The sequence below is a fragment of the Spermophilus citellus genome, assembly GCF_964194105.1.
Source record: "Spermophilus citellus genome assembly, chromosome: X".
NCBI classification, from domain to species: Eukaryota; Metazoa; Chordata; class Mammalia; order Rodentia; family Sciuridae; genus Spermophilus; species Spermophilus citellus.
This window is the reverse complement of record NC_138190.1, coordinates 104,929,961-104,955,850: the sequence shown is the minus strand read 5'-3', so window position 1 is coordinate 104,955,850 and position 25,890 is coordinate 104,929,961. Positions and strand designations below refer to the sequence as shown.

Sequence of the window (25,890 nt, the reverse complement as noted above, 5' to 3'; positions counted from 1 at the left end):
ATTTTGGCCTGGACAAAAATTAAGAAAACAAATTTAGTCATATATAGCAATGGAAGTTTAAGACATTCATGATAGGCACAAATTATGCAGAAAGCAAAAACAAGTTTTAGAGCCTTGGGAAATGTCAGAGGCTGTGACCATTATCTCCATCTACCACAAAATAAATGATGGAAAAAAGAAACAAACAAAATGCTCAAGTAAGATTTCTCTATGAGGTTTACATCATTAAGAGTCAATATATAATGTACAAGGTACCAACTGTAATTATGATCACAGTGCTTTCTCTGGCACCATACCAGAAGTTTTTCTGATGCTGAGGCACTTTCAGTTGCACAGCCATGGGGGATATACTTTATAACAGTAATTATCCCCTGAATTGCAATGCGCTTTTGTTCCCTATACTGCAAGTCTTCAATCTCCTTCCTCACTTCACTTATAGCTGTCAAGAGCGACTCAACTGCAAAAGAGTAATTCCAAAGAAATTATAAGTTTTAAAGAACTGAAATGATAAAAATTAGATTTGCAATATAATTTCATAACATAAAATTATAAACTTGCTACATTAAATGTGAGACTTTGTGTTTATATTTGTCATCCTCTTATGTAATTTTTGTAAAATAGGCAAAATTAATTTATCAGTTAAATTGTGATACAGGCTTCCAGTCTGAAGTATTCATTTGTAACAGAAATTTTGCATACTGAATGTAATTTATATATCATATTTCAAAGTATAAAGTGTTGTCTATTGCTGCATAAAAAACACATTTTAATTTTTCAACCATATATAAAACATTGCTAACATTATGATATATAAGAGGATGCCAATATTTAAATAGTAATAGTTTAGCTCTGCAAAGTTTATGTTTTCCCCAAACTGTTCAATCATCTCACAGCTTTTAAAAATGAACAAGATCATGTTAAAATTTTCAACTGTTATATAATAATTCTATTAAAAATGTAAATGTTAGGCCTCCCATCAGTACTTCAATTATAATTTAGCTACTCATTGATTCTGTTGTCATTTTCATTTAAAGGTTGCACTCAATTACATTATACACAATATATCAGTTCACAAGAGTAGCATAATACAGATGTCATTATATACATATTAAATTTCTCAGAGTCTCTTTTAAATATCTTTAGTCTTTCTGTATAGTATCATAGTAGTTGGGACCTACCAAAGTTAGATCTGTTCTCAACGACATTAAATCAAAATATTACCCCCAGTTATCTTTTACATTTTCTCTTTTCTTCCAGTCTAATAAAAATTAAACTTTAACCTTTAGGAAACACAACATGTATTTTTAGGTCTACAGTAAGACCTCATGATCATCATTGTGTGTTGCTACCCTTGAATTCACTCCTATAAAAGAATAAAGATGACTACTTGAAATAGTATACACCATATGTATAGCATATAAACAAATCATGAAGAAACTGGCAATTACATTAGTACCTTTGACAGAATTACTATACTTGGAAAATGTTTCTGGCACTGGTGGATAGGGGTAATATCCACCAATAACAGTATTCTTCATTTCCCCAGAATCGGTCTTTGTTTTAATCCACTGAATAAAGTTTTTTACCTTGGTATCGTAGGTATATGGCTGGCCTCTATGACCTTTTTGCAAGAAGGGTAGAACATAAAAAAAAAAAAAAACAAGAAATAAAAAGGTCACTGTAATGAACTGTATGGACTTCTTTGTATAAAAGTTTAATATTAAAACAGTTTCATATCACCAAGAAAAAAGTCAAGTTCACTTATTCACTATGTTGCACATTTATCCAAAGATAGTAAACAAATCCCAAGAAAATAAGACACATTAGAGTTTAAATAGACTGAACTGCAATTGTCTACAAGATGCTAAAAACCACAGGAAAAGGAAAAAATAATAAACTTTTTCTAACTATTCAAATGGTTGGCATCTTCTGAAAAAAACTGATTTTTAGATTGCTTATTAATCTGAAAGTATAAGATCATCCAAAAACTAAACCGTGTATTAAAAACAGTTTACCATTTAAATTCATGTTCTTAAAACATACTTAAAAGTGGCATATTTGCATCTGATATTGTTTGTATTTATAAAATAAGGTATTGACTAAAATATATGTTAAGTCTTTCCTGGAACTTTTCTTTGACATATTCATAAATTACCAACATTGTAGAATTCTGGTAAAAATTCCATTCCACACTATTCTCTGATTTGGAAATTTTATCTTACTTGTTTTTGAGAAAATAGAGAAAAAGAATGTACAGTTGTCCCTCAATATCTGTGGGGATTGGTTCCAAGACTCCTGCAGATAATCAAACTTGTGTATTCTAAAGTTTTTTGTATAAAATCTATTTATTTGCATGTAACTCATGTAAACCTTTCATATATTTTAAATCATTGCTAGATTACTTATAATATTTAATAGAGTGTAAATGCTATGTAAATTACTATATTGCTTAGGGATTAATAACAAGAAAAAACTCTGTACGTGTTCAGTACAGATAATTTTTTTCAAATATTTTTGATTCATGCTTTGTTGAATTTTGAGTATGAAACCCACAGATCTGGAAGTCCCACGTATACAAAAGCAGTGAGATTCTTCTTAATATAAATAAAATGTGAGATCTTGGGTCAAAAATTGACACACATTTTTTATTGAGTATGATTTAAAAATAATGTCAACTGAATCTACATTGTGGTACTGGGCCTACCAGTCTTCAATACAGCAAGCAATTTGGGATTATCTACATTTTATGTCAAGCAGAAGTTAAAGTCAACCAAAGTACAAAAACCACAAATTTCTAATGAGTCACAAAATCACTTCTTCAATCAGAAGTAATCTAGAAGCAATATACTTCAAAGGCCAAATAGTCTTTGTTAAAGTATGTTTATAGTGATAATGGAGGTTAAAATAAAGCTAACTTGTAGTTGAATGTTACAATCAAAATAAAATAAAATAAAATAAAACCCTATGCTAAAGGTTCTGGTAAAGAAAATATGTTACATTTCTAGTAAAGAATATACAAAGAATTTACTTACCAGTAATAAACACTCGGCTCTCATTTGTAGTAGTGAGGTAAAGAAGTTTAGGTACTTGAGTGTCATTTCTGACAACTTTCAACTGTGTACACACAAAATATGTCACTGTAGAAAATGAAAAGACTTATGAAATTAATTTTGCATTTCAAAGAGTACATACCAAGATGAGGAGCTCACATACTGTTTCTCAAACTTTAAAGAACATAGGGATCACAGAGGACTATTGTGAAAAAACAAATTCAGATTCAGTAGATCTAGAAGGGGACCTGATATTCTGCATTTCTAATAAGCTCCTAGGTGATATTGGTGATAATGGTCTTCTCACCACACATGGAGCAGCATGTAATGAAAGTCATTTGCCTGTTGCAAAGATGAAGAGTGTGAGAATCATTCTAATTGGGCAAACAACTGAGTATGAATAGTTATTTCCTACAGATAAAAAAAAAAATTCTCCATGATCCTTTCACTGATTAACTAACTCAATTTAACACAAAACCCCAAATTACTCAAACTCCTTTTACCACATATGGCTAAGATTATTTGTATTTGCTTATGTGAGTGTTTTGTACTTCTCATGTATTTATCTTAATTAGACTTCAAGGCTCAATGATGGTTTTATATCACCTGTCTTTTTTTTTTCTTCTTCTACCCTATTGGATAGGCTACAAAGAATTCCTGAATGAGTTTGCATGCCTTGAGACTAAAAAATTTCATTAATACAACATTATTTAACTTATCATATGTCAAAAGAGTTATCTTACAAAATAGAAAATGAAGAAATAAGTGTAAATTTGAGTTATTACACAAAGTGGGTTCTTTTTAAGATAAAAAATTTTCAATAGCATAACTATAATTTCATTTGCTATATCTCTTCTATAAGTTCTTTATTCTGTAACAAAAAAGGAAATCTGTTTAAATGCTAAGAATGATACTAATTTATATAATTTTTCTTTATTTCAAAAACTAGAAACATATGAATATTAATGGCAAAAGATGCTGACATATCCATACTAAAGATACCTCTAAAAATCTGCTAGAAGACTAGATCTAAGGTTGCATTATTTCCACAAAAAAACTGACATTAAAAAATAAAGAAGTCTCTAATTCTAACTTACAGCCATTAAAAATCTAATGATAGAAATCATTAGTGATTTGACATCCAGAAAATAACTTAATCCCTCTGGATCTTTGCTTTCCCACCTAAAATCTGTTATAAAATCAACATTCTAAAAGGTAACTGGGAACAAAAAATGAGATAGTAGCTTTAAGCATCTAGTACATAATAAACACACATAATTAGCTCCCCTTAGTTCTTTACCTTCCTAACAGTGAAACAAAACAAAAAACCTGTAGTTCTATCAAAGGATTTTGGTATTCTTCCAGAAGACCCTTGGTCATGCTTCCCTGAAAAAGCTAAAGCACACTTAATACTCACCATTCATTTAATGATTTTTTTCTCTTCATTCTTGGTTCATTGGCAAAAATGAATTATAATTGTTGTACTAGAATAAATTTCACCAAGGTCTATAATACCTTTCTTAGAAAGAGGTATTTCACATTATCATTAAAAAATAGAACATGTTTGCTTGACAAACTTTCTGTGAGCTTTACCCAAAACTCATGTCAGCTACTTGCTTAAAGTGGCTACAAACAGAGAGTACTTGAGTATAAAGCCCACCTAAAATGAGGTAATGGAATTATCACAAGAGGTCATCAGTGCCAATCATTTTTGCCCTCCAAAGAACTTACATGAGAGATCATAGAACACTGACCATGGAAGTCAATTTCCTTGATATGGCCCAAACTCTCTTTTTGTTTCATCCCTGATAAATTAGAGTGAGATTCAATTGTATACAAATATATTTAAAAATGTATTTCATAAGCCAAGGATAGACTCTTATGAAGCAGATGTGAAATACTATATTGCATAGAGAACAAAAGGGCAGCAAAACAGTACTGTATATGGTCTGTAGGTGATATACGGATCTACAACTTCAATCTCATTACCGGATTAAAAAATAATAAACAGTAAATACTGGAGACTTCCTCAGTGTTGGCAAGTAAAAATAACAAAACAGTATGCAATATCTAAAATAGTCTGAATTCAAATAAGAAAAATCTCATTAAAATTGATTAAAAGTATTAAATGTACTTTTTATAATGATAAATATAAAGAATAGCCTATGTATCTAAAATATTTTCAAATAAATAAAACTAGGGGAATAATACCTTTACATCTGAATGAACACACTGGGAAAAAGTCAATGCCAAAGTAAGCAAAATACTGACCAGCTGGTATAATACCACCAACCTAATATAAATTTAATACTCAAATGAATCATACTTGTCATTATCACTATTTAATTACATAGTCTGCAAATCATTTACCAATTAATGTCACATTAGTAAAGTCTTTGATTTTTTTTGGTGGGGTGGGGTATACCAGGGATTGAACTCAGGGATACTCAGCCACTAAGCCACATCCCCACCCCTATTTTATATTTTATTTAGAGATAGGGTCTCACTGAGTTGCTTAGCTCATTGCTTATACTAAGTCTGGTTTTGAACTCATGATCCTCCTGCCTCAGCCCCCAACGCCACTGCAATTATAGGTGTATGACAACATGCCTGGCAAGTCTTTGATTTTTTAATGGGTCTATTTAGTCAATTTCCAAATGGATACAAAAGAAATTATATTTTTTATGTGTGAAATTCTAACAATGAAAATGGACAAGAGCACTGGATTCTCTGAAAATCTGATTTCAATTCTAATATAATTTTGAATAGACAAGCAGCAGGTAGTTAATATGTATAACATTAAATATGATATTAATATAGAAAAGATGTAAATATGCTGTCGGATTGCTTGAGATTTCTAACTCAATATCATGTCACTTCTGTATGTCAGCTTATTATACTATTTGAAAAGCAAACTCTCATTTCCCAAAATAAAAAGATAAAAATATTAAGAATTGAGTACTTGGGTAAATATTTTCAAAGATTTCTGGCTGAGATGTAGAAAACAGTTCCACTATAAACGGTTGCTCTGATGTTCCATCAGCAATGTGAATCCAGCGATATGACCAAAAGTCTTCACGGTTTTCTATATGAATAGAATATTAAAATAAATGAAGGTAGCTGATTTATGCATTTGAAAACAAGACTGAAATACTTTTTATCATTTTCAAATTTAATGCTTACCTTTCTTTTTTGACCGTTGCACCCTTCCTACAAAAGCTAACATGCCAATAACATCACAGATATGATTTTCTGGCATATCATCCAGTTCTGATCTAAAAAAATCAAAATTATTAAATAGATATTATATATTTAAATAGTAAAAAAACATCGTATAGTAATGCCTATGAAAATGTATATGTTCATAATTGCTAAAGCAAATTCTAGATAGATTTTAAGCAAATTATATTGAATTACTTTTCAGTATCTAATGTTCGAAAATTAATATTGAAGACATTTTACAAGAAACTGTTTTACCTTGTGATAAATCTGTGGTTTAATTTCGGCAATCTCCATTCTGGTTTCACCTGCTTTTCTGGAATTATAATTATATTAGTTGGAGGATCTCGAAGATTGAGGCAGATTTCTGAAAAGCAAATATATTACTTTAATATTTAATATATATTAAAGAATATGTATGTGTATAAATTACACAACAAAAACATAGACTATGCACTTTTGATCTGACAACTAAAAAAGTAGACCAGTATTAATGGTTTCTTCCACCTCCATTAAACATTCACTTATCTTCCCACCAAAGCTTAACCATATCTTTGTTTTTGATAATTTCCTTAAGTTAAGAAAAGTTTTCTCTTATGACTTTTTGCCTAAACAAAATACTGCTTGGCTTTGCTTTTGAACATAGTATTCTGGGGTTATATTTCACTTAATATTATATCACTAAAGTTTATACATGTAGCTATATGTAATTGGGATTTAAAAAATTTCCATGGCTGAATAATGTTCTGGTGTGATAAAATACTATAATTTATCTAGCCATTACTGTGTTGATAGATACCTGGATTATTTCCATGTTTTTCTTATTACAAACAAGGTTGTCCTACATACTTTTATATATACCTTCCTGTGCACACAGGCAAGAGATTCTAAGTTAGTACCCCTAGAATTGAAATCCCTGAGTTGTATTATGTGTAAATATTCAACTCTACAGGATAAGCCCAAATTATTTTAAGTAATGGACATACTTACAGTAGCAATATGTAAATTCCTACTGATACACATTCTCTCCAAATTTTGTTATAGCCAAATTTCTTACTTATTGTAAACCTGGTAATGTAACAGTTTGTTGTGATACTGGTCTGCACTTCCGTTATATTAATTATTTTGAACAATATTTAATATACTTACAGTTCACCTATGCATCCTCTTTTTAAAATGGCTGTGTATTTTGTCATTTTTTTATGTTGTATTACCTTTTTCTGTTTGTAATTGTTTATATATTGGTTATTAATTCTGTTGATTTTGAGCTTACACCCATTTTGTTACTTGTTTTTTTAAAATTCTTTTTATGTTGTCTTTTAATTGGTGCATATCATTCTTTTAATGGCTGCATATCACACTTTTAATGCAGTTATGGTTATTAATATTTTTAATGTTACTACTACTTACATCTTCTCTAAGAAATCCTTTCTCATCCCAAGATAAAACTCCAGGTTACTTTCTATAAATTCTCCTGTTAAGTTTTAAAAGTTTAGCCTTTCACATTTAAGCATTTTCTTTACCTGGATTGATTTATATAATGGGATGAATAGTGCCTCTTTCCTTGATGCTCTATGTGACACATCTACATCAAAATTCTATGCATAGGGCTTTATGTTGGCTCCATATTTGGACACACTGGTCAATTTGTCCATATATTTTTTTTACCAATACCACATTATTTTAAACACTATGGCTTTATAATTATTGATATTTATAGGACAAGTCCTCACTCTCTTTGTTCCCCTGTTCTTCAGAAGTGTTTTGACTATTCTTGGCAGTTAATGTGCATCTACATGAATTTTAGAATCAGTTTGTTAGTTCTAGAAAAAAAAACCCTGATGGAATAACTTTAAAGCTATATAGATCAATTTGGGGGGACTTTAAATACTGATGAAATGGAGGATGACCTCCTACCTGTGAATATGGGATGCTTCTTCATTTATTTAGGGCTTTCTTAATGTCTTTCAATAATCTCTAATAATCATCTCCAAAGAGGTTTTACATATCTTCTGCTAGATTTATTTTTAGATACCTTATACCATAAAATTGTTGACACCATAAATAATACTTTCTAAATTATAACTTCTAACTCTTTAGTATTGAAATTTACAAAATTAGTTGACTTGTAAAGTTATGCTATAGCTAAACTTGAAAATATATTATTATTTTTAACACTTTGTATTTTCTGTGTAGAAATACTTTTAACTTGTAAATAATGAGTGTTTTGTAGGTTTTAAATCCTTATATATTTTTTAAAAATATTTTTTAAGTTGTAGTTGGACACGATATCTTTATTTTATTTACTTATTTTTATGTGGTGCTGAGGATCAAACCCAGTGCTTCGCATATGCTAGGCGAGGGCGCTACTGCTGAGCCACAACACCAGTCTCTAAATCTTTGTATCTTTAATGCATATTTGTCTTCTAACACTGTCTAGGACTGCCAGTGAAACATTAACCAATTTTGTCCCATCATTCCAGGTGTAGAACTCTATAAAAACTTAAATATAGTATATGGTATATAATTATATATACTATATGATTATTATATATCATATAATTAATCATACAATGATGATAATTACATTATATTATAGTATAATATTAATATTATAATACATAAGCTTTATATTGTTGTTTCCAAGTTATTTAACACACCTGTGTCAATTTTGCTAAAATATTAACAGAATTGAAAATTTGGGACTTAATGGGTTAAATAGAAACATTAATGGGAAGTATATATGCTCTTCATTAGAATTTTATTAAAATATTAATTTTACACATTAAAGGGATTCATACTGATATTTCCATGCATGCATACAGCATGCATTGATCAAACCATTCACCCTTTTCCACCCTCACTTCTTCCCCTACCCAGTCCCTAGTAATCACTAGTCTACTTTGAGATTGACTTTTTTTCTTTTCTCTTTTCTTCCCATTCTTCCCTTTCCCCTTCTACTTTTTAGTTTGTACTTATGAGACAGAATATGCAATAATTGTCTTTCTATGTCTGGCTTATTTCCCTTAACATGATGTCCTCTAGTTCCATCCATTTTCCTACAAATGACAAGATTTCATTTTTTGGCCAAATAATACTCCATTGCATATATACACCATAATTTTTGTAATTCATTCATCCATTGATGGGCACCTAGGCTGATTCCATATCTTAGCTATTGTGAATAGTGCCTTGATAAACATGAGATGGGTAATTTTTAAAGATCATGAATTCATAGTTCTCAACCCTAGATGTATTATTATAATCAGCTATGGGTTTCATTTTTCATATTTATACTTTTATTTATTTATTTTCTGTTATTAGGAATTGAACCCAGGGCCTCATGCATGCTAGGCAAGCACTCTGTCAGAGCTATACCACCAGCCTTTTTATTTTTTATTTTGAGACAGGGTCACACTAATTGTCCAGACTCACCTTGAACTTGTGATCTTCTTGTCTCGGCTTCCCAAAGACCTGAGATTATAGGTACCACTGTACACCACTGTGCCTGGTTGCTGAGGAGCCTTAGTCTCCTTCTTAGAATAATTAAATCAATTGGGAGTGCCAATGGTTCTTCAAAGCTCCCCAAGCAATTCAAACTTATAGCCAAAGTTCAGATCTACTTATATATGTAGGCTATGTAAACTACAGATTACAGGTGGCTTTTTTTGTAAATAAGGTTTTATTACAACACAGTAATGTTCATATGCTTATATATCATATATGTTTGTCTTCACTCTACAAAGGTAAAGCTGAGTAGCTGCAATGGAGACCATATAGCTTGCAATGTTTAATGTATTATCTGAAACTTTACAGAAACAGTTGACCCCTGATAGAGAAGGAACTATGTTACTTATCAAGAAAATATGGGAGAAAATTAATGACTAACATTAATAAGCAGTAAAACTCTTTTAAACACTAAAAGGCATGTTTTAAAAATATTTTGTTTGGTTTGAATATAAGATGTCCCCCAATCTCATATGTTAATGCTGTAATTCGGAGCTGAAATTTAAATTATGAAAACTGTAACCCAATCAGTGAATTAATATATTCAATAAATTAACAATGTGAGTGGAATAACTGGGTTTTAAAACTAAGCATGTGGGGCATGGGTGGAGGATGCAGTAACTGGAGTGTGCCCTAGGTGGGTTTAATCTTCTCTGGGGCCTCCTCCTCCCCTGACCTCTGTTTCCTGGCTACCTTGAGGTAAGCAGCATTCCTCTGCTCCATCTCACCTTGGGCCCAGAATAATGGAGTCAGCCAGCCATGAACTATACTTCTGAAACCATGAGAAACTTTTGCTCCTCTAAGTTGTTCTCATCAAGTATCTTGGTCACAGCAACAAAAGTTGACAAACACATACTTTCATCAAGGTTATTGTTTTAAAAATAATTTATATATCTGCAATTACTTATTTAAAAGCATAGTTTTACATATCTTAAAGAGAAGATTTCCATTATGAAAATCTGCCCCTATAATTCTATATAACAAGAGTAGCAGCAGTGTTTGGTTTGCTTTCAATGTTAATTTTTTTAGTGGTTGATTATGTACTGACTACATGATGTCTATTGCCCTACTTTTCATACATTTTTAAGGTTTAGAAGCAGCTATTAGTTAGTACCAGACATGTTAGACCTTGTCCACAGGCATATAAAAACTATTGTTTGAATTAATTCTCTTTATCCAGAAAACTATTTATCTAGTAGAAATATATAGGCTAGATATCATTAGAACTAAGATTTGATTTCCATTGTTCCAGTGATTTTTACAAGTCATTGACAAAGTCACTTACCTTATCTGTTATTAATAAATAATGTCTCAATCCTTACTAAAGGAATTTTGTCACCTGGATATGCATGGTTGTGTAATATAATAATGTGTATTTGGAGCTGGGTGTGGTGGTGCCTGCCTGTAATCCCACTGATTTGGGAGGTCGAGGCAGGAGGATTACAAATTCAAGGCTATTGTCAGCAATTTGATGAGACCCTAAGCTACTTAGTGAGACCCTGTCTCAAAATAAAATATAAAAGGACTGGGATTGTAGCTCAGTGGTACAGTGCCTCTGGGTTCAATCCCTAGTACTAGAAAAAAAATCATGCTGTGAATTAGCTTCCTCTTGCTCACTTTTACTATATTTTCTCAAGTAAATCACAATATTTTTATCAATTTAATTTCTTATCTTTCTATAGTAAATTCTAATTAGTCAAAGGACTAAGCATAAATTATGTAGGTAATAACTACAATGTCTGAAAAATACTTAAATTTTAAATAAAAATCAGGTGGCACATGCCTGTAATCCCAGCAGCTCAGGAGGCTGAGGCAGGAGGATCATGAGATCAAAGCCAGCCTCAGCAACAGCAAGGCAATAAGCAACTCAGTGAGACCCTTTCTCTAAATAAAAATATATATGTATATATAAGAAAGGGCTGGAGATGTGGCTCAGTGGTCAAGTGCCCCTGAGTTTAATCCCTGGTACCCTGAAATAAAATCATATGAGGTTTTCCAAATAAACACACATTTAAGAAAACAATGAATAATTGCTATAATTACCTGAGCAATATCTTGGTAATTAATTTTAATGGATTAGCTGAAGAATAGATATTATACAGAAATAAAGATTCAGAATAAAACTATTATAAGATAAAAATCTTATTGAGGGATGCTATCTATAATTCTGAAAAAGGAAACTAAAAATTACATCCAAATCTAAAAGTAATCATTTAAATTATTAATTCTAGGCTGGGTGCGTGGCAGAAGCCTATAATCCCAGTAGCTAAGGAGGATGAGGTAGGAGGACTTCCAAGTTCAAAGCCAGTTTCAGCAACTTAGTGAGGCCATAAGCAACTTAAAGATATCCTGTCTCAAAACATAAAATGGACTGGGATGTGGTTAAATTTTTAAGCACTGGTACAAAAAAAAAATACATTAATTCTAATGCTTCTAAAATATTTAAGATTTTTAGATATCAAAACTTTGATATCAATACTAATTTGAAAAGCCCTTTAAAGATTGCAATTGGCAAAATCTGAACATTGACTAAATATTAGAAATACTGTATCAATTTAAAATTTCCTGATTTTTGTAACTGTATTGTGATTATTTAATAAAATGTTCTTTTTCTTCAGAAATATACACTAAAATACTAGTGATAGGCTTTCAAATAGTTCATAGGGAAATATATAATGTAAAGAGAGAGAATGTTAAAGCAAAGGTAAACAATTGCTTAATATTAACAATTGTTTAATGTGAGTTAAGGGAATATAAGTTCTTTATACTATTCTTTGAACTTGAAATAATCACAAAATAAAAACTTAACAATAGCCCTTTCAAGATAACACCTAGTAGTAACTTTAAAATATATTCAAGTTATTAACTTAATATTATATAACAAAAACAAAATTTAATAGACTAAAGGAGAAGGGCACAGTGGTGCACGCCTGTAATCCCAGCAACTTGGGAGGCTGAGGCAGGAGGATCACAAATTCAAAGCCAGTCTCAGCAAGAGTGAGGTGCTAAACAACTCAGTGAGACACTGTCTCTAAATAAAATACAAAATAGTGCTGGGGATATTGCTCAGTGTTTGAGTGCTCCTGAGTTCAATTCCCGGTACTGCCCCCCCCAAACAAAACACAACAAAAAAACAAATAGATAAAGGAATTTGAAAATTTGTTAGATTCTAACAACTTCAGTGTTTTTATGGTCCTTTGCCTGATATGATACTTTGCAAATTTTTTATAAGCAAAATAACCATAATACAATAAACTGATTGAATACTTAACCCATTGTAGAAATTAGTTTGATCTGTGGATCCACAGGGAGAGGCTGCATTCTGAATGGATAGCTCTTTTTAACAGAATAATCTTGAAGTAGAAGAACTAAACCAACACGCAAACTTTTATACCACTCAGGACATAGGGCATTCCACATAATCACTGACACCGTGCCTGAACTGTCGGCAACTTCCAAAAAGGTCTAGGGAAAAAAAAAGCAAAAGCATATATATATATAAATAATTTATTTATTTTTATTCATATGGATGATATATAGCATATTGTCTGTGAAAATTTAGACCTATGGAAAATAATATTAAGATTTTAATTCTTTATTATTAATGATTCTGTTGCCAACTCTGCTAATAATGGTAATCTACAGGAGAGATTACTATAAGAGGCTTGGAAGTCACAGATGTGCTATTAACTCACTCTTTGATTGTGAACTATGAAGCATAGTCTAAATCTTATTTATATTTGGTTCTCTCATATTTTTTAACACAGTGCCTTAAACGTAGTAACCACCTAATATCTTTGCAAATGAATCAGACCACCCAAACTTGGAAATTTTAAATGAAGATCTTGATACAATTCTTGATTATTTAAACTGTGAGAGGGCCTTGATATTTATATTATAGAACTTCAGACATGTCACTAATTGGACACAATGTTCTGATTATATTAATTTATTTAGACTGGTATTTGAGGCTTTACTATAAATTATATGGGAATTATTTGTGAGTTACTATGTGAAAACTTATTGGAGCAGAAAAAGGCAGTATAGTTAAAATAGAGAAATCTGTTGTAGTAAAATCTATTTTTTTTCAATTTTAAAATATAATGACAATGTTAGTCCCATAAAAAGGCAGTGTTTCAAGTGTTTTGATAATAGTTTCTTCTTTTTTGAATTTACTCATATTTCATTCAAAGTAAGTTGGGAAATTAATCAGTGGTCACTCTGAAGTATTTCAGTTCATTATGGTGCTTGAATATATAATTAAATTCTTGAAACAGTGAGGTAGTCAAATACCACCAATGTCCCCCTGGAACATCCTCATAAGGTGGTGCTTCCTAGACTCCAAATTTCTTCTTAAATGATGATTTTACATTCTCATATCCTTTTTCATACTGATGACTATACATTTTGAGTAATCTATCTTTTATTAACTAAACTTGCTCTGAGTTTGTATGATACTCCAGACATTGTTAGGCACTGGGATGAAGAGGTGAATCAGCATCCCTAATAATAATAGCCAAAATAGATATAGTACTTACTTACAGGCATGTAAGTCCTTTACCTATATTCACTAATTCAAACCTTGCATCAACTCTGGAAGGAAAGTACAATCAATATCCCCATTTTACAGATGAGTAAACTATAACATTGCTAACATCATAAAGTTAAGGAGTGGTAAACAGAAATGAAGCTTCCAGGGTAAATATTCTTAAGCATAAGACCACACTGCCTCCTTATAGTCAGAGAACTTGCACAAGAGTAAACTTGGCCAATCTACTAAAAATATACATAACTGAGTTATATGTTCTGATAGACAAATATAAGGTTATATAGTAGAATGCAGTTGATTTTCCTTAGTAAATATGCATATGGTTGTGCAGCAAAAGGCTTAAAATAGAGGTCAGTATTGAACTGAATGTTAGAGTTGGTTTTGTCAACCTGATGAGAGCTGAGAGGAAGAACATGCCCGGAAGAAAGAACAACATGAAGAGGCATAAAAGGAAGAAAACAACTGGTTACCTTTGAGAAATTCTTAGTAAGGCAATTTGGCTAGCATAAGGCATGAAAAGCTCTGGGGGAGTTGAGTCTGGAGAAGCAAGCAGGGATTAGTTGAGGGAGACAGAGGAGGTAAGACAATGGAAAAAGTGGGGAGGAAAATTCAAGGAGGAAAGTATTTAGAGAATGAGGAAGCAAAACCTATAGGAAAACCACTGAATAGTTTTATTATATCACATAACAGAATTTGTAAAGTATGAAAAATGTTGAATGAAGAATTTTGGTGATATGAGAAAATAAGAAAATGTTAAATGATACAGAATTCTATGTACACTTGTACACTATGGTTTCCATTTTGTAAGATAATTTAATGTGCTATATGACATGGTCACATGCAATATATAATATACAGGCACATATGTGCTATGTATGATATACATGATATGATAGATATGCATGTATTGAATATGTAGATATATGTATATGCATAATTTACATACATACAAGAAAGGGAATAAAGCTGACCAAGTTGACAGTGGTTTTCTTTGAGTCATAGATAATACTATTCTCTTTATAAAGGTGTCTACATTTTCCAAATTCCTCCCAGTAAGTATGCATAATTTTTATAATAAAAGCTTGATAAAACACCTAAAATGGTTCTTGATTAACATGAGAAACTACAGTATACTAGTAATCAAAACAATCAAACAGAACACAAATATATCAAGAAAATAGTTCTGATCAGTATTACATGGCACAGAGAGTCAAGATAATAGAAAAGTATGAGACTAGAAGGTCATTCGTGAATAACAACCTAAAGAAAAAGCCAATGTGGGCTGAGGCTGTAGCTTAGTGGCAGAGCACTTGCCCAGCATGTGTGAGGCACTGGTTTCAATTCTCATCACTACATAAAAATAAAAAATCAATGAAGGTATTCTGTTCATCTACAACTACAATTTTTTTAAAAAAGCCAATGTAATTGTTTTCTTTTGTTTTGTTTTTACATTTCATTGACATTTACTAATAAATTTGAATTCATGTATTACATATAATCCACTTGCCCCACCATATGTAAAGTATTTATAAAACATTTATATTTAGAGACAAATAAAATGATACTGTCAACACCATGAAAAGACAAACTTGAAACAATTCAGGTTCCATAGCAGTTCAATGAGTGAATAAGTTGGGTACAACAGAGCCCCATACAGCAGCACAGCAACATATGTTCAACAGACAGAGGCAAAGAAATGGTTAAAAAAAGAAAGAAACAAAAACATTTACCATAATCCTAATGGAATAACAATGGTAACAATAAGTTACCATATTGTATTCAAAAGAAATACAATCAAGCAAAACAAGGACTCTTGAGAAATACATGGTGAAATTATTAGGAACAAAAGAGTCACAGAACTCTTATCATCTCTGTATACAGAAGTAACATGATATCAGTGAGACACACCAGAACTGCCAACAACCCATGTTTTTCTAAATGGGGACTTTATGGGTGTTTAGATTCTTCTTATTTAAACATAGCATTGCTTTACTGGTAGAATTACCTTGGCTTCTTCAGGGCATATCACCCCATCCACTCACATATTCAACAATATATTGAAAATCTTAAATCACAAAATAGAAATTTTAAATACTTGGACAAACTGGATTTGTATGGCACCATATAATTGTTTTACCGTAACCCATGCATTGAGCTGTCAGGGAAAGGCTATTACCTAGCTACCACTTTTAGTTACAGTAACTTTATTATTTTTTATTTGTTCTTTTTTATTTACACTTGACAGTAGAGCTAATTCTGACATATTTATACAAACATGGAGTACATCCTATTCTAATTAAGATTCCAGTCTTGTGGATATACACAATATTGAGATTCACTGTGGTGTATTCATGTATGTACATAGGAAAGTTATGTCCGATTCATTCCACTGTCGATCTATTCCTATCCCCCTCCCTTCCCTTCATTCTCCTTTGTCTAATCCACTGAACTTCTATTCTTCCCCTCTCTCCCTCCCCTTGTTGTGTGTTAGCATCCACATATCATCAAAAAGAACATGTGACCTTTGGTTTTTTGGGATTTAGCTAATGTAATTGTGTTGAGAAGTAAAGGGGAGGCCAGCAAGTGAAAACACCCAGTGTAGACTACTACTTTAAGAATCTTGCTTGAAGAAGAAAGAGGGAATAGAGAAGCCATAAGGTCAAGGGAGATTTTTTTCTCTTTATATTTTTTAAACGTGATACTACGGTATGTTTATATGGTGGTATGAAAAACACAGTAGAGAAGAAAAATGTTGAGACAAAGAAAAAGATGTGAAGGAGATCAGCTGTATGTATGAAGGAACTAAAGAGCACCAATATAGAAAGAATTCATTTTCTTTTTTATTTTTTGTAATGCTGGGGATTGAACTCATGCCCCACAAATGCTAGGCAAGTGCTGTACTACTGAGCTATATCCCCAGCCCCCAAGAATTTCTGTCTTACTATAAATTACAAAGAAAAATACTCTGCAATGCATGTATATATATATGTGTATATATATATATATATATATATATATATATAATTGAAACTTTGGAATATTATTTAAAATAGTATTTTATCCTACATAGAGTCAGCATTATAAGTTATAATCTATAAATGTAGATTCATATATATTATCTTGTCATTACTTGTACCTGGTAAGGTTCGATCATCTTTTTATCAGGTTTTCCATAGTATCGTAGTTTTGATTTATGCAAGATCCTCACAAGCAAGGCAGGAAAATTCCTTCTGTTAGCCCAGGTCATTTCAAGATGAGAAAGGGAAATGATTCTGGTATCTAGAATATAAAAAAGAGAAAATTTTTTTCTACTTAATATGTCATGGTAACTTTCAAGATCTATTTTAATATTTAAAGATGGTAGTAAATCACACCAAATGTAATTTCTTGCCAACTAAGACAGTCTATATACTTATATATACTTCTACATGAACTATGCCTCATTCCTAATAAAAGCATATATATGTACATACATATATATGCTTTATATATATGCCATATATGTGTGTGTGTGTGTGTGTGTGTGTGTGTGTGTGTGTATAAAACTATATGTCAAGAATATACTTGAATACCTATATAAACTAATGCAGTATTTCATCTAGATTGCCCTCCACCTTACCAAATCATTTGATTACTGCCTGGAAAATTTAGATCTTACCTTACCTCTTAATTATTTTCCCATTATGAGGCACTTGTTTAACATATAGGTTTTTTTTCGTGGCATTTGCAGGGAAATGGATGGCATTAGAGCAGATTATGCTAAGTGAAGCTAGCCAATCCCTGAAAAACAAATGCCAAATGTCTTCTTTGATATAAGGAGGGCAACTAAGAACAGAGCAGGGAGGAATAGCATGAGAAGAAGATTACCATTAAACAGGGATGAGAGGTGGGAGGGAAAGGGAGAGAGAAGGGAAATTGCATGGAAATGGAAGGAGACCCTTATTGTTATACAAAATTACATATAAGAGGAAGTGAGGGGAAAGGGGAAAAAAACAAGAGAGAGAAATGAATTACAGTAGATGGGGTAGACAGAGAAGATGGGAGGGGAGGGGAGGGAAGATAGTAGAGGATAGGAAAGGCAGCAGAATACAACAGTCACTAGTATGGCAGTATGTAAAAACGTAGATGTGTAACCGATGTGATTCTGCAATATGTATACGGGGTAAAAATGGGAGTTCATAACCCACTTGAATCAAATGTATGAAATATGATATGTCAAGAGCTTTGTAATGTTTTGAACAACTAATAATAAAAAAGAAGAAAAAAACATATAGGGTTTTTTTTAATGATATATTTCTGTAGTGTTCTCACCTCAGTTTCATATAAAGAGGTATCATCTTCCCCAAACATGTCAGATATGGTTGTGTATCAGTGCCTTTGTACTTGCTGTTCTCTGGATCTGGACTATCTTCCTCTTAGATATCCAAGTGTCTTCCTCCCATCCCTCTTCAAGTTTACTTAAAGGTCACTTCCCAGTGATGTTATCCCCAACCACCCTATTGAAAAGTAACCTCTTTACTTTACCCTGTCCCAGAGAGAGCTCATTATCTTTCATATGCCATATAATTTGAAACATTTTAATCTCCAAGCCTGCTTAAGGATAAAAACTACTTAAAAGCTATTCATCATCTTAAAGGATTAACTCATACTTTTGATTTATCCTCCCTTGGGTTAAGAAGGGTTCCATCTGCAGTTTTCTCCCAATTTTACTCTCACAGACCATAGTCCTGACTTTTAAAATCTGAATTTGCAAGAGTTCAAATATTTTCTGTTTGTTAAGGCATCCTCCTTTTCCATCTTTTTTCACATAATATATTACCTAGTCAACGTTTTGGCATAAAAATAATACTTGTAATTTATTTTTACTTAGAGTTTTAATGGTATGCTATAATTATGCTTATACCATAAAACACAGAGATTTTTCCAATATTACTAGGATACCTTGTGTAACTTTCTCACTAGATTTTCCCAAAACATTAGTAGCCCAGAATCATAGATCTGAATATTTGATCTAGTATAACTAAGTGATTTCTTTTTTTTTTAACATGGTCAGACAAATCATGGATCAGTTTTGAATTATCTAGAACATACACATAACACTCTTGATCAATGAAGGCAGATATGACTACTTTATCGACTGAAATAAATTCAAGAGCTACATGGTTTTGCAAAAAAACAGAGTTTTAAGAAAAAACTGTTCTGCCATAATTAGGTCCAGACAGTTAGCTGCAATCAAACATCTATCAGCTCAATTAACATTTTTCCAAGTCTGGATTTTTAACTCACAAATTTAACAGAATATACATACTTCTCAAATTCAAAAAGGAACTAAAATCTATTTACAGAGAATGAGGAATACCTGAAAATTCACAGCAATAAGTGTGTACATTATCAAAAAAGAAAGAATAAAAATAAAGGGTATACAATAAGTTAGAAAATAAGCAATGGAAGAGTGATTCTAAAACTTTTTGGTCCTGGGACCACTTTACAGTCTTACAAAGTATTTAATATCTCGAAGAGATTGATTTTGTTTATGTGGGTTGTATCTATCAATATTTATTGTGTTATAAATAAAATTAAAAAAGAAATTTTAAAAATCATCAACTTAAAAATAGTGATAGACCTAAGATATAATTATAATTTAAAAAATGACCATATTTTCCAAAATAAGTATAGTGAGAAGAGTAGTATTGTTTTCCAATTCTGCAAGTACCATTAGTATCTAGCTTATTAAAAAACATCTAGGTTCTCATGTCTTCTTTCTCATTCAGTCTGCTTCAATGTCACATGTCAGGCAGCCTCTGGAAAACTTCATGGTGCAGTTGTGAGAGAATAAGAGTGGAAAAAGGTAAGTAAAGCCTTAGTATTATTATTAAAATAGTTTGACCTCAAAAATCCCTTAAAATGTATTGAGTACACCAGTAGTGATACTTTAAAAATTATTGCAGAAGAATAAATTTAAGGGATGCAGAAAGGAATAAAGATAAAACCTGAAAATAATGAATTAGAAAACACTATGCCACAATAAACAAAAAGAAAACAGTAGTACTAATAAATCAAATCATCTGGAAAAACTAATGAAAAGGTAAATTTCTGGCAATTCCAATCATGAAAAACAATACAAAATATAATATTCAGAGTGTGCTAAAACTTACACACAATGAAAAAATTGTTAAAAGAGTATTATGTATGATTCTATATAAATAAATTTGTAAGTATAAGTGAAATAGGTCATCTTCTAGGAAAATACAAATTACCGGTATTGTTGTAAAAAGAAGAAAACCAGGACAGGTCATTAATCATGGAATTAAATGAAAAATGTGGAAAAGGAAATAGTGGCCTCAAAATGGCAGCAAGTTCACATGGATTTTTAACACATTTTAAGGAATAGCTCTGTCCCTGAGCCACAAATTGCTTCAGTGCCCAGTAAAATATACTAATTATACCTATTCATTTATAAACTTAGAATAATGCTGAAAAATTTCAATAGAAGTAGTACAAAAGAGAAAAAATTATTAATCAAAATAATTTGTGATGGTAAAAATCTTAAATCACATTCTAATCTACTGTAGCAGCTTGCCAAGGGACAAATGTGCCAGGAGTAATTAGAGTCCTAAACTTCTTTTCTTGTTCAGGAGGGGAATAACATAAATTATGAAGACACACATGGACATGTAAGTTTGAATAGTTGAGTATTCATGACTAGAAAAAAAGTACTAGAAGAAAAAAATTATCCTGCAAAAGTCAAAAAAATAACCACAACCTAGTAGGGATTTGAAAGTGACTCAACATCAGCAAATCCATCAATGCAATTTATTTCATTCATTTCGTTATTCAAAAAGCACTTACTTAATGCCTACTGTGTGCCAAACATTGTTATAAGTATAAGGGTTATGTCTCACAATGGTGAAAAAAGTTACAAATCTTATGAACAGTTCAGAAGAGAAAAAAAAGAAAATATTTTCAGAGTGTTATGAGTCAATGAAAGGCATTTGCAGGGTGCTATAATAAAAATAAACAGGTAGGGAAAACTTACTTAGATATACCTTTCTAGAATGTTTTATGTATTTGAGTTGAAACCTGGGAATGGGAAAAAGCTATTCTGAAAGGGGAAAAAGCAGGTGCAAAGTACCTGAGGCAGGCAAAAGGCTGGAAGTTTGGGGATCAAAAGGCTGGTATTGCTAGAACAAAATGAAGAAAAGAAGGGGTTAGAGATGAGGTTAGAGGGGTGAGTAAAGGGATTCTGTACGGCAGGATCAACAAACACAGGTTCCATAGCCAAAACATGCTGCTGCCTATTTTTGTAAATGAACTTCTATTGGAACACAGACCCATTCATTTACACATTGTCTAGGTCTGCTTTAACTTATGATAGCAAAACTGAATAGTTTTGAAAATGACCATATGTCTTGCAAAGGTAAAAAGATTTATCATCTGACGTTTTACAGAAAATTTGCCAACCACTTCTGTAGGACCTTGTGGATTCTAGTGGGTAGTTTGAATTGCTGTGTAAATGCAATGGGCCACTGCAGAGATTTAAGCAGGCAATTGGCATGATCTAACCTCCATTTTAAAAAGCTGTCTTTGAGGTCACAATAGGAGTTACCTTTCAGTCACGGTACTGACTAGGAGAAGGCATGAGAGAATCTTTTGGGGTGCTTGCAATATTCTCTGTCTTGATAGGAGTGTAATGACACAGGTGTATATATAAGTAGAAATTTATCAAACTTATTTTTAAGACTTTTTCATTTTACCATGTAAAGTTATACTTTAATAATAGGTTTCAAAGGCACAAAAATATACAATAAACAAAGTTTAGAGAAAAATGGACAGAGTGTGAGAAAATAACTTGGAGTATATAGCAGACAAAAATTAATAACCATTAGCAAAGAAATTTTACTAATAAATAAAAAAGTCAAAAGATATAATTTTATAATAGCAAGACATATGAAAATGAGCACTCATACATGTTAGTGAATATAAATTAGTACAATTTTTTTCAGATGATTTGTCAATTTCCATTAAATTGATTCGAATATTTTTTACCCCAGAATTCCACTTGTAGGAATCCATCTATTTAATATAAATACTTGAATACAATCAATATGCATATAGCCTAACAATGTTCAACACTGTATCTAATATGGAAAAACTAAACACTGCCAAAGTTACAAATTACCATTAACATGGGCATGATTATAGAAATTACCATATATCCATTCTATGGAATATTATATATATACAAATATACATGAAAGATATCTAAGATAAATTAAGTGTAAATAGCAAATCATGCAATGCCATATAATTCATTATTCTTCAAAGGTACACACAGAACCATAGACAGTTTGGAATTTTGAGAGAGAAGTTGAAGGTATAAGGGAAGGTTAAAGAGGTCTTTCATTGCACTCCAGAATTTTATGATTAAGAATTTCAAACATAGCAAACCTGAAAGGATTTTTCAAAGAACAACAATAAACTCACTTCCTAGATTTTACCACCCCACCATTTTACTGCACTTTTAGCACAACATACTTTTAAATGTATAGTTTTTTTTTTAGCATAAGGACATTGCATTTTGTAATAAAACATGTTTTTGATAAATGAATAGATACTACTTTAATAATAACAACAAAAACCAAATATACAAATTTTTAACTCTTTTAAAAGCTAGCAATATATACATTTTAACTCTTTTTAACTCTTATAGGACACCAATGTTTCATTTTACATATTCAATTCTAAAAATAAAAATTATCAATGTTTAGAATAGTAATGCACTACTGTTTTATTCTATGCTTAAGATAAAATCAGTCTATTATTTACATCATTACCCTAAGTACATGTATGAAGACACGAATGGTGTGACTCTACTTTGTGTACAACCAGAGACATGAAATATTGTGCTCTATATGTGTGCTAAAAATTTAGAATAAATAAATTAATTAAAAATTAAAAAGTCAGTCCATTATTTCACTCCAGAAATAATTTTTAAAAATTTACTTATTTAAATCATCCTTGGCTACAAATTTCTATAACATTTTCTTTTTGCTTTATAACTGGATATGACTATAACTGCATATTTTTCAATTAGTTATCCTTTCGCTCTCATTTGTTACTGTTAAAAATCACAGTAAGATGACCTGTGGTTTAGCAGTTTGATTAAAACATAAAAAAATACTGAAAATCAGTAAGTGTAGAAAATTATATTTCTCCTCCTAGTACTTTTTATTTAAATGTTTGTATTTTATTCTTGTCCCATATGTTTTCATGCCCACAGTATTATCATTCCCATTAACTCCATCTCATAGGAATAATAAAAGCATTTTAGAGCAGTTACTGATGAGGAGGTGGCATTTTCTGGGTAACTTCCCACTTCTGATACTGAAAAATTGAACTTCATAGGTCAGTAATGTCCATAATAAGTAATAAGAAACATGAAAAGGAGAATTCTGAGCCTTTCCACAAAATCATGCCCTCAAAAGTGATATTTAAATAACTGTTACAAGGATATAAAAGTGGCATTTTGATTAATGTAAACTATTAAGAAATAAATCATGGGACATCCTTTATGAATGAAGGTCAAAACCTGAAAACATGCAAATATTTACAACTCCCATGCAAAATTCAAATCTACATGCTCTTCAACCAATACAACGTACTGTTTCCACAAATGAAATGCGATGCAACTAAGCTTCATTCACCATAGCCAAATATATAACTAATGCAAGAGGAATACTGAGTTCCACATTAGTATCTTTGCTACACTGAATTTAAGATGTGTTAAGGCACTTCAGAATGGCCACTCTGCAATCAAACCGAGAGAGGGGCTGCACAAATTTCATTAAGAAAGCTTCTGTCACTCTTTCAAGAAAACTTGTTTGCTCGTACCCTTCACTTGTAATCAACAATACAAAAGCACCTTCATTTCTTTGCCTTTAGCGCAAGCTCCTGGAAAAAACAAAGCAACTTTTGGAAACCCTTTGCCGTTCCCTCCAATTACTTACTGTTAAAATTGTATTCCTCAGGTTGCTTGTCCGTTAACCAGATATCTCCATAAGGATCTTCATTATTCCACAGCGCCAGGTAATGACTCTTCCCGCCCCTTAAGGGTCTCTCGGGTTTCTCCTCATGTGCTCTATTTCTGAAGGGAGTTTCTAAAGAAATTGCGTCTAGGGTCTCCCCACAGTGGACATTATCTATGCACAGGATTCCCTGGCCTACCCTTTTCTCATTGTAAAGACACGAGACTCTGGAAATTTTCATTTCTATGCCAACTTTAAGAATATTCTGATATACAAGAGAGTTCAAGCTGGGGTCCAAGTAGCACTTCTCCTGGTACACTCCGTCTGAGATCGTCACATCATAGCAGTAAAGGGGAGGCTTGGGCACCGTGTCCCGTGGCTCATCCTCTAACAGGTACCTTTGGACAGCCAGGACAGTGACAGGCACCACCTCGGAGGGGGTGACCCACTGACGAGGTGAGCCAGTTATTTGCTCAAGAACCTTTTGGATCCAGGACCTGGGCCCCTGGGCACCAGCCCTTCGGATCACTCCTCCTGGGACCCCAGCCCGATCTCTTTGAAGGTTTGGCCAATCTAGCCCAGCGTGTGAGGGGCCAGCCTGAGGCTGACCTGACTCACCAGACATTGTGATATAACCTCGAACTCTCTGTACTCCTAAAAGCTAGTTTGCCGGGTTCAAAGCTGGGAGAAAAGAAACCGCGCGCTTTGGCGACGATCGCTACTCTGCCCCTGCTAACTGGCAAGTCTCCGCCCCGTAGCGAGGCTGCAAAGACGCTACGCCTGCGCGCGCTCCAGCTTTCCCGCCCCACCCCTCGCCCGACTTGCTTCTAATTCTGAGGCACTGTTACTAGGCAGTAGCACCAGCGGGTTACGTAGCAGGTCTTCCGACCTGGTGCCTGCCTGATTGTGGTCTGGGGGAGGAGTGGCCGAGGAGTAAGAGGTGGAAACGATGTCATCAAGGTTCTCAAAGCTTAGCCAGAGGGAGGGGAAAGAGAGCTCCTTGCTCCCACCAAAAGGAGAGTACAAGTGGCAATTGGAAAAGAAAGTGTAAGGAAGTAGGGTGCATGTAATCAAAACTCAGCGGTTTGGGGTTTGGAACTTGGGCCAAGAACAGAAAATGATTTATCCTTGATTAATATACATGAATGCGATAACATGGGTCTCCTGTAGTATGAATGAAACCGGATAATGTATGCTTTCAGGACAGTCTCTAGCGCGCGCGCGCACACACACACACACACACACACACACACAAACACACACAGAAAGAAAAGAAAAAGTCCTCAATAAACCTTAATTGCTACTGCTTTCATGAGTAGCATAATTGTCTGTAGTAGCTTCTTGAGAGCAGGGTGGGTGAATTAGTGATTAAGTGCAAATTAAAACAGAAGATAGTAGAATTGACTTGATAGAATCACTTTTAGATTGTTCTTTCTTTCTTTCTTTCTTTCTTTCTATTTATTTATTTATTTAAAGGTGAACACAATATCTTGATTTTATTTTTATGTGCTGCTGAGGATCGAACCTAGTGCCTCATGCA

At 32.4% G+C, this 25,890-nt stretch overlaps 1 protein-coding gene across 3 annotated transcripts in view; it reads right to left on the bottom strand.

Annotated features, from left to right (window-relative positions):
- Nucleotides 1-25,071, bottom strand: part of RADX (RPA1 related single stranded DNA binding protein, X-linked) — a 65,238-nt gene extending 40,167 nt beyond the window's left edge. For 2 of the 3 annotated variants that reach the window (XM_081278179.1, XM_081278180.1), the window contains exons 1-9: nt 24,333-25,071; nt 17,462-17,604; nt 13,049-13,241; nt 6,528-6,636; nt 6,234-6,325; nt 6,013-6,135; nt 3,033-3,137; nt 1,457-1,621; nt 297-457 (exon numbers count right to left, since the gene is read on the bottom strand). In XM_081278179.1, coding sequence (XP_081134305.1) covers nt 297-457; nt 1,457-1,621; nt 3,033-3,137; nt 6,013-6,135; nt 6,234-6,325; nt 6,528-6,636; nt 13,049-13,241; nt 17,462-17,604; nt 24,333-24,975 — 1,734 coding nt within the window. In that variant the 5' untranslated portion in view covers nt 24,976-25,071. The remainder of the gene's footprint in view (nt 1-296; nt 458-1,456; nt 1,622-3,032; nt 3,138-6,012; nt 6,136-6,233; nt 6,326-6,527; nt 6,637-13,048; nt 13,242-17,461; nt 17,605-24,332) is intronic. The other variant, XM_081278181.1, reaches the window with a different exon arrangement.
- Between the last annotated feature and the right edge of the window lie 819 nt (nt 25,072-25,890).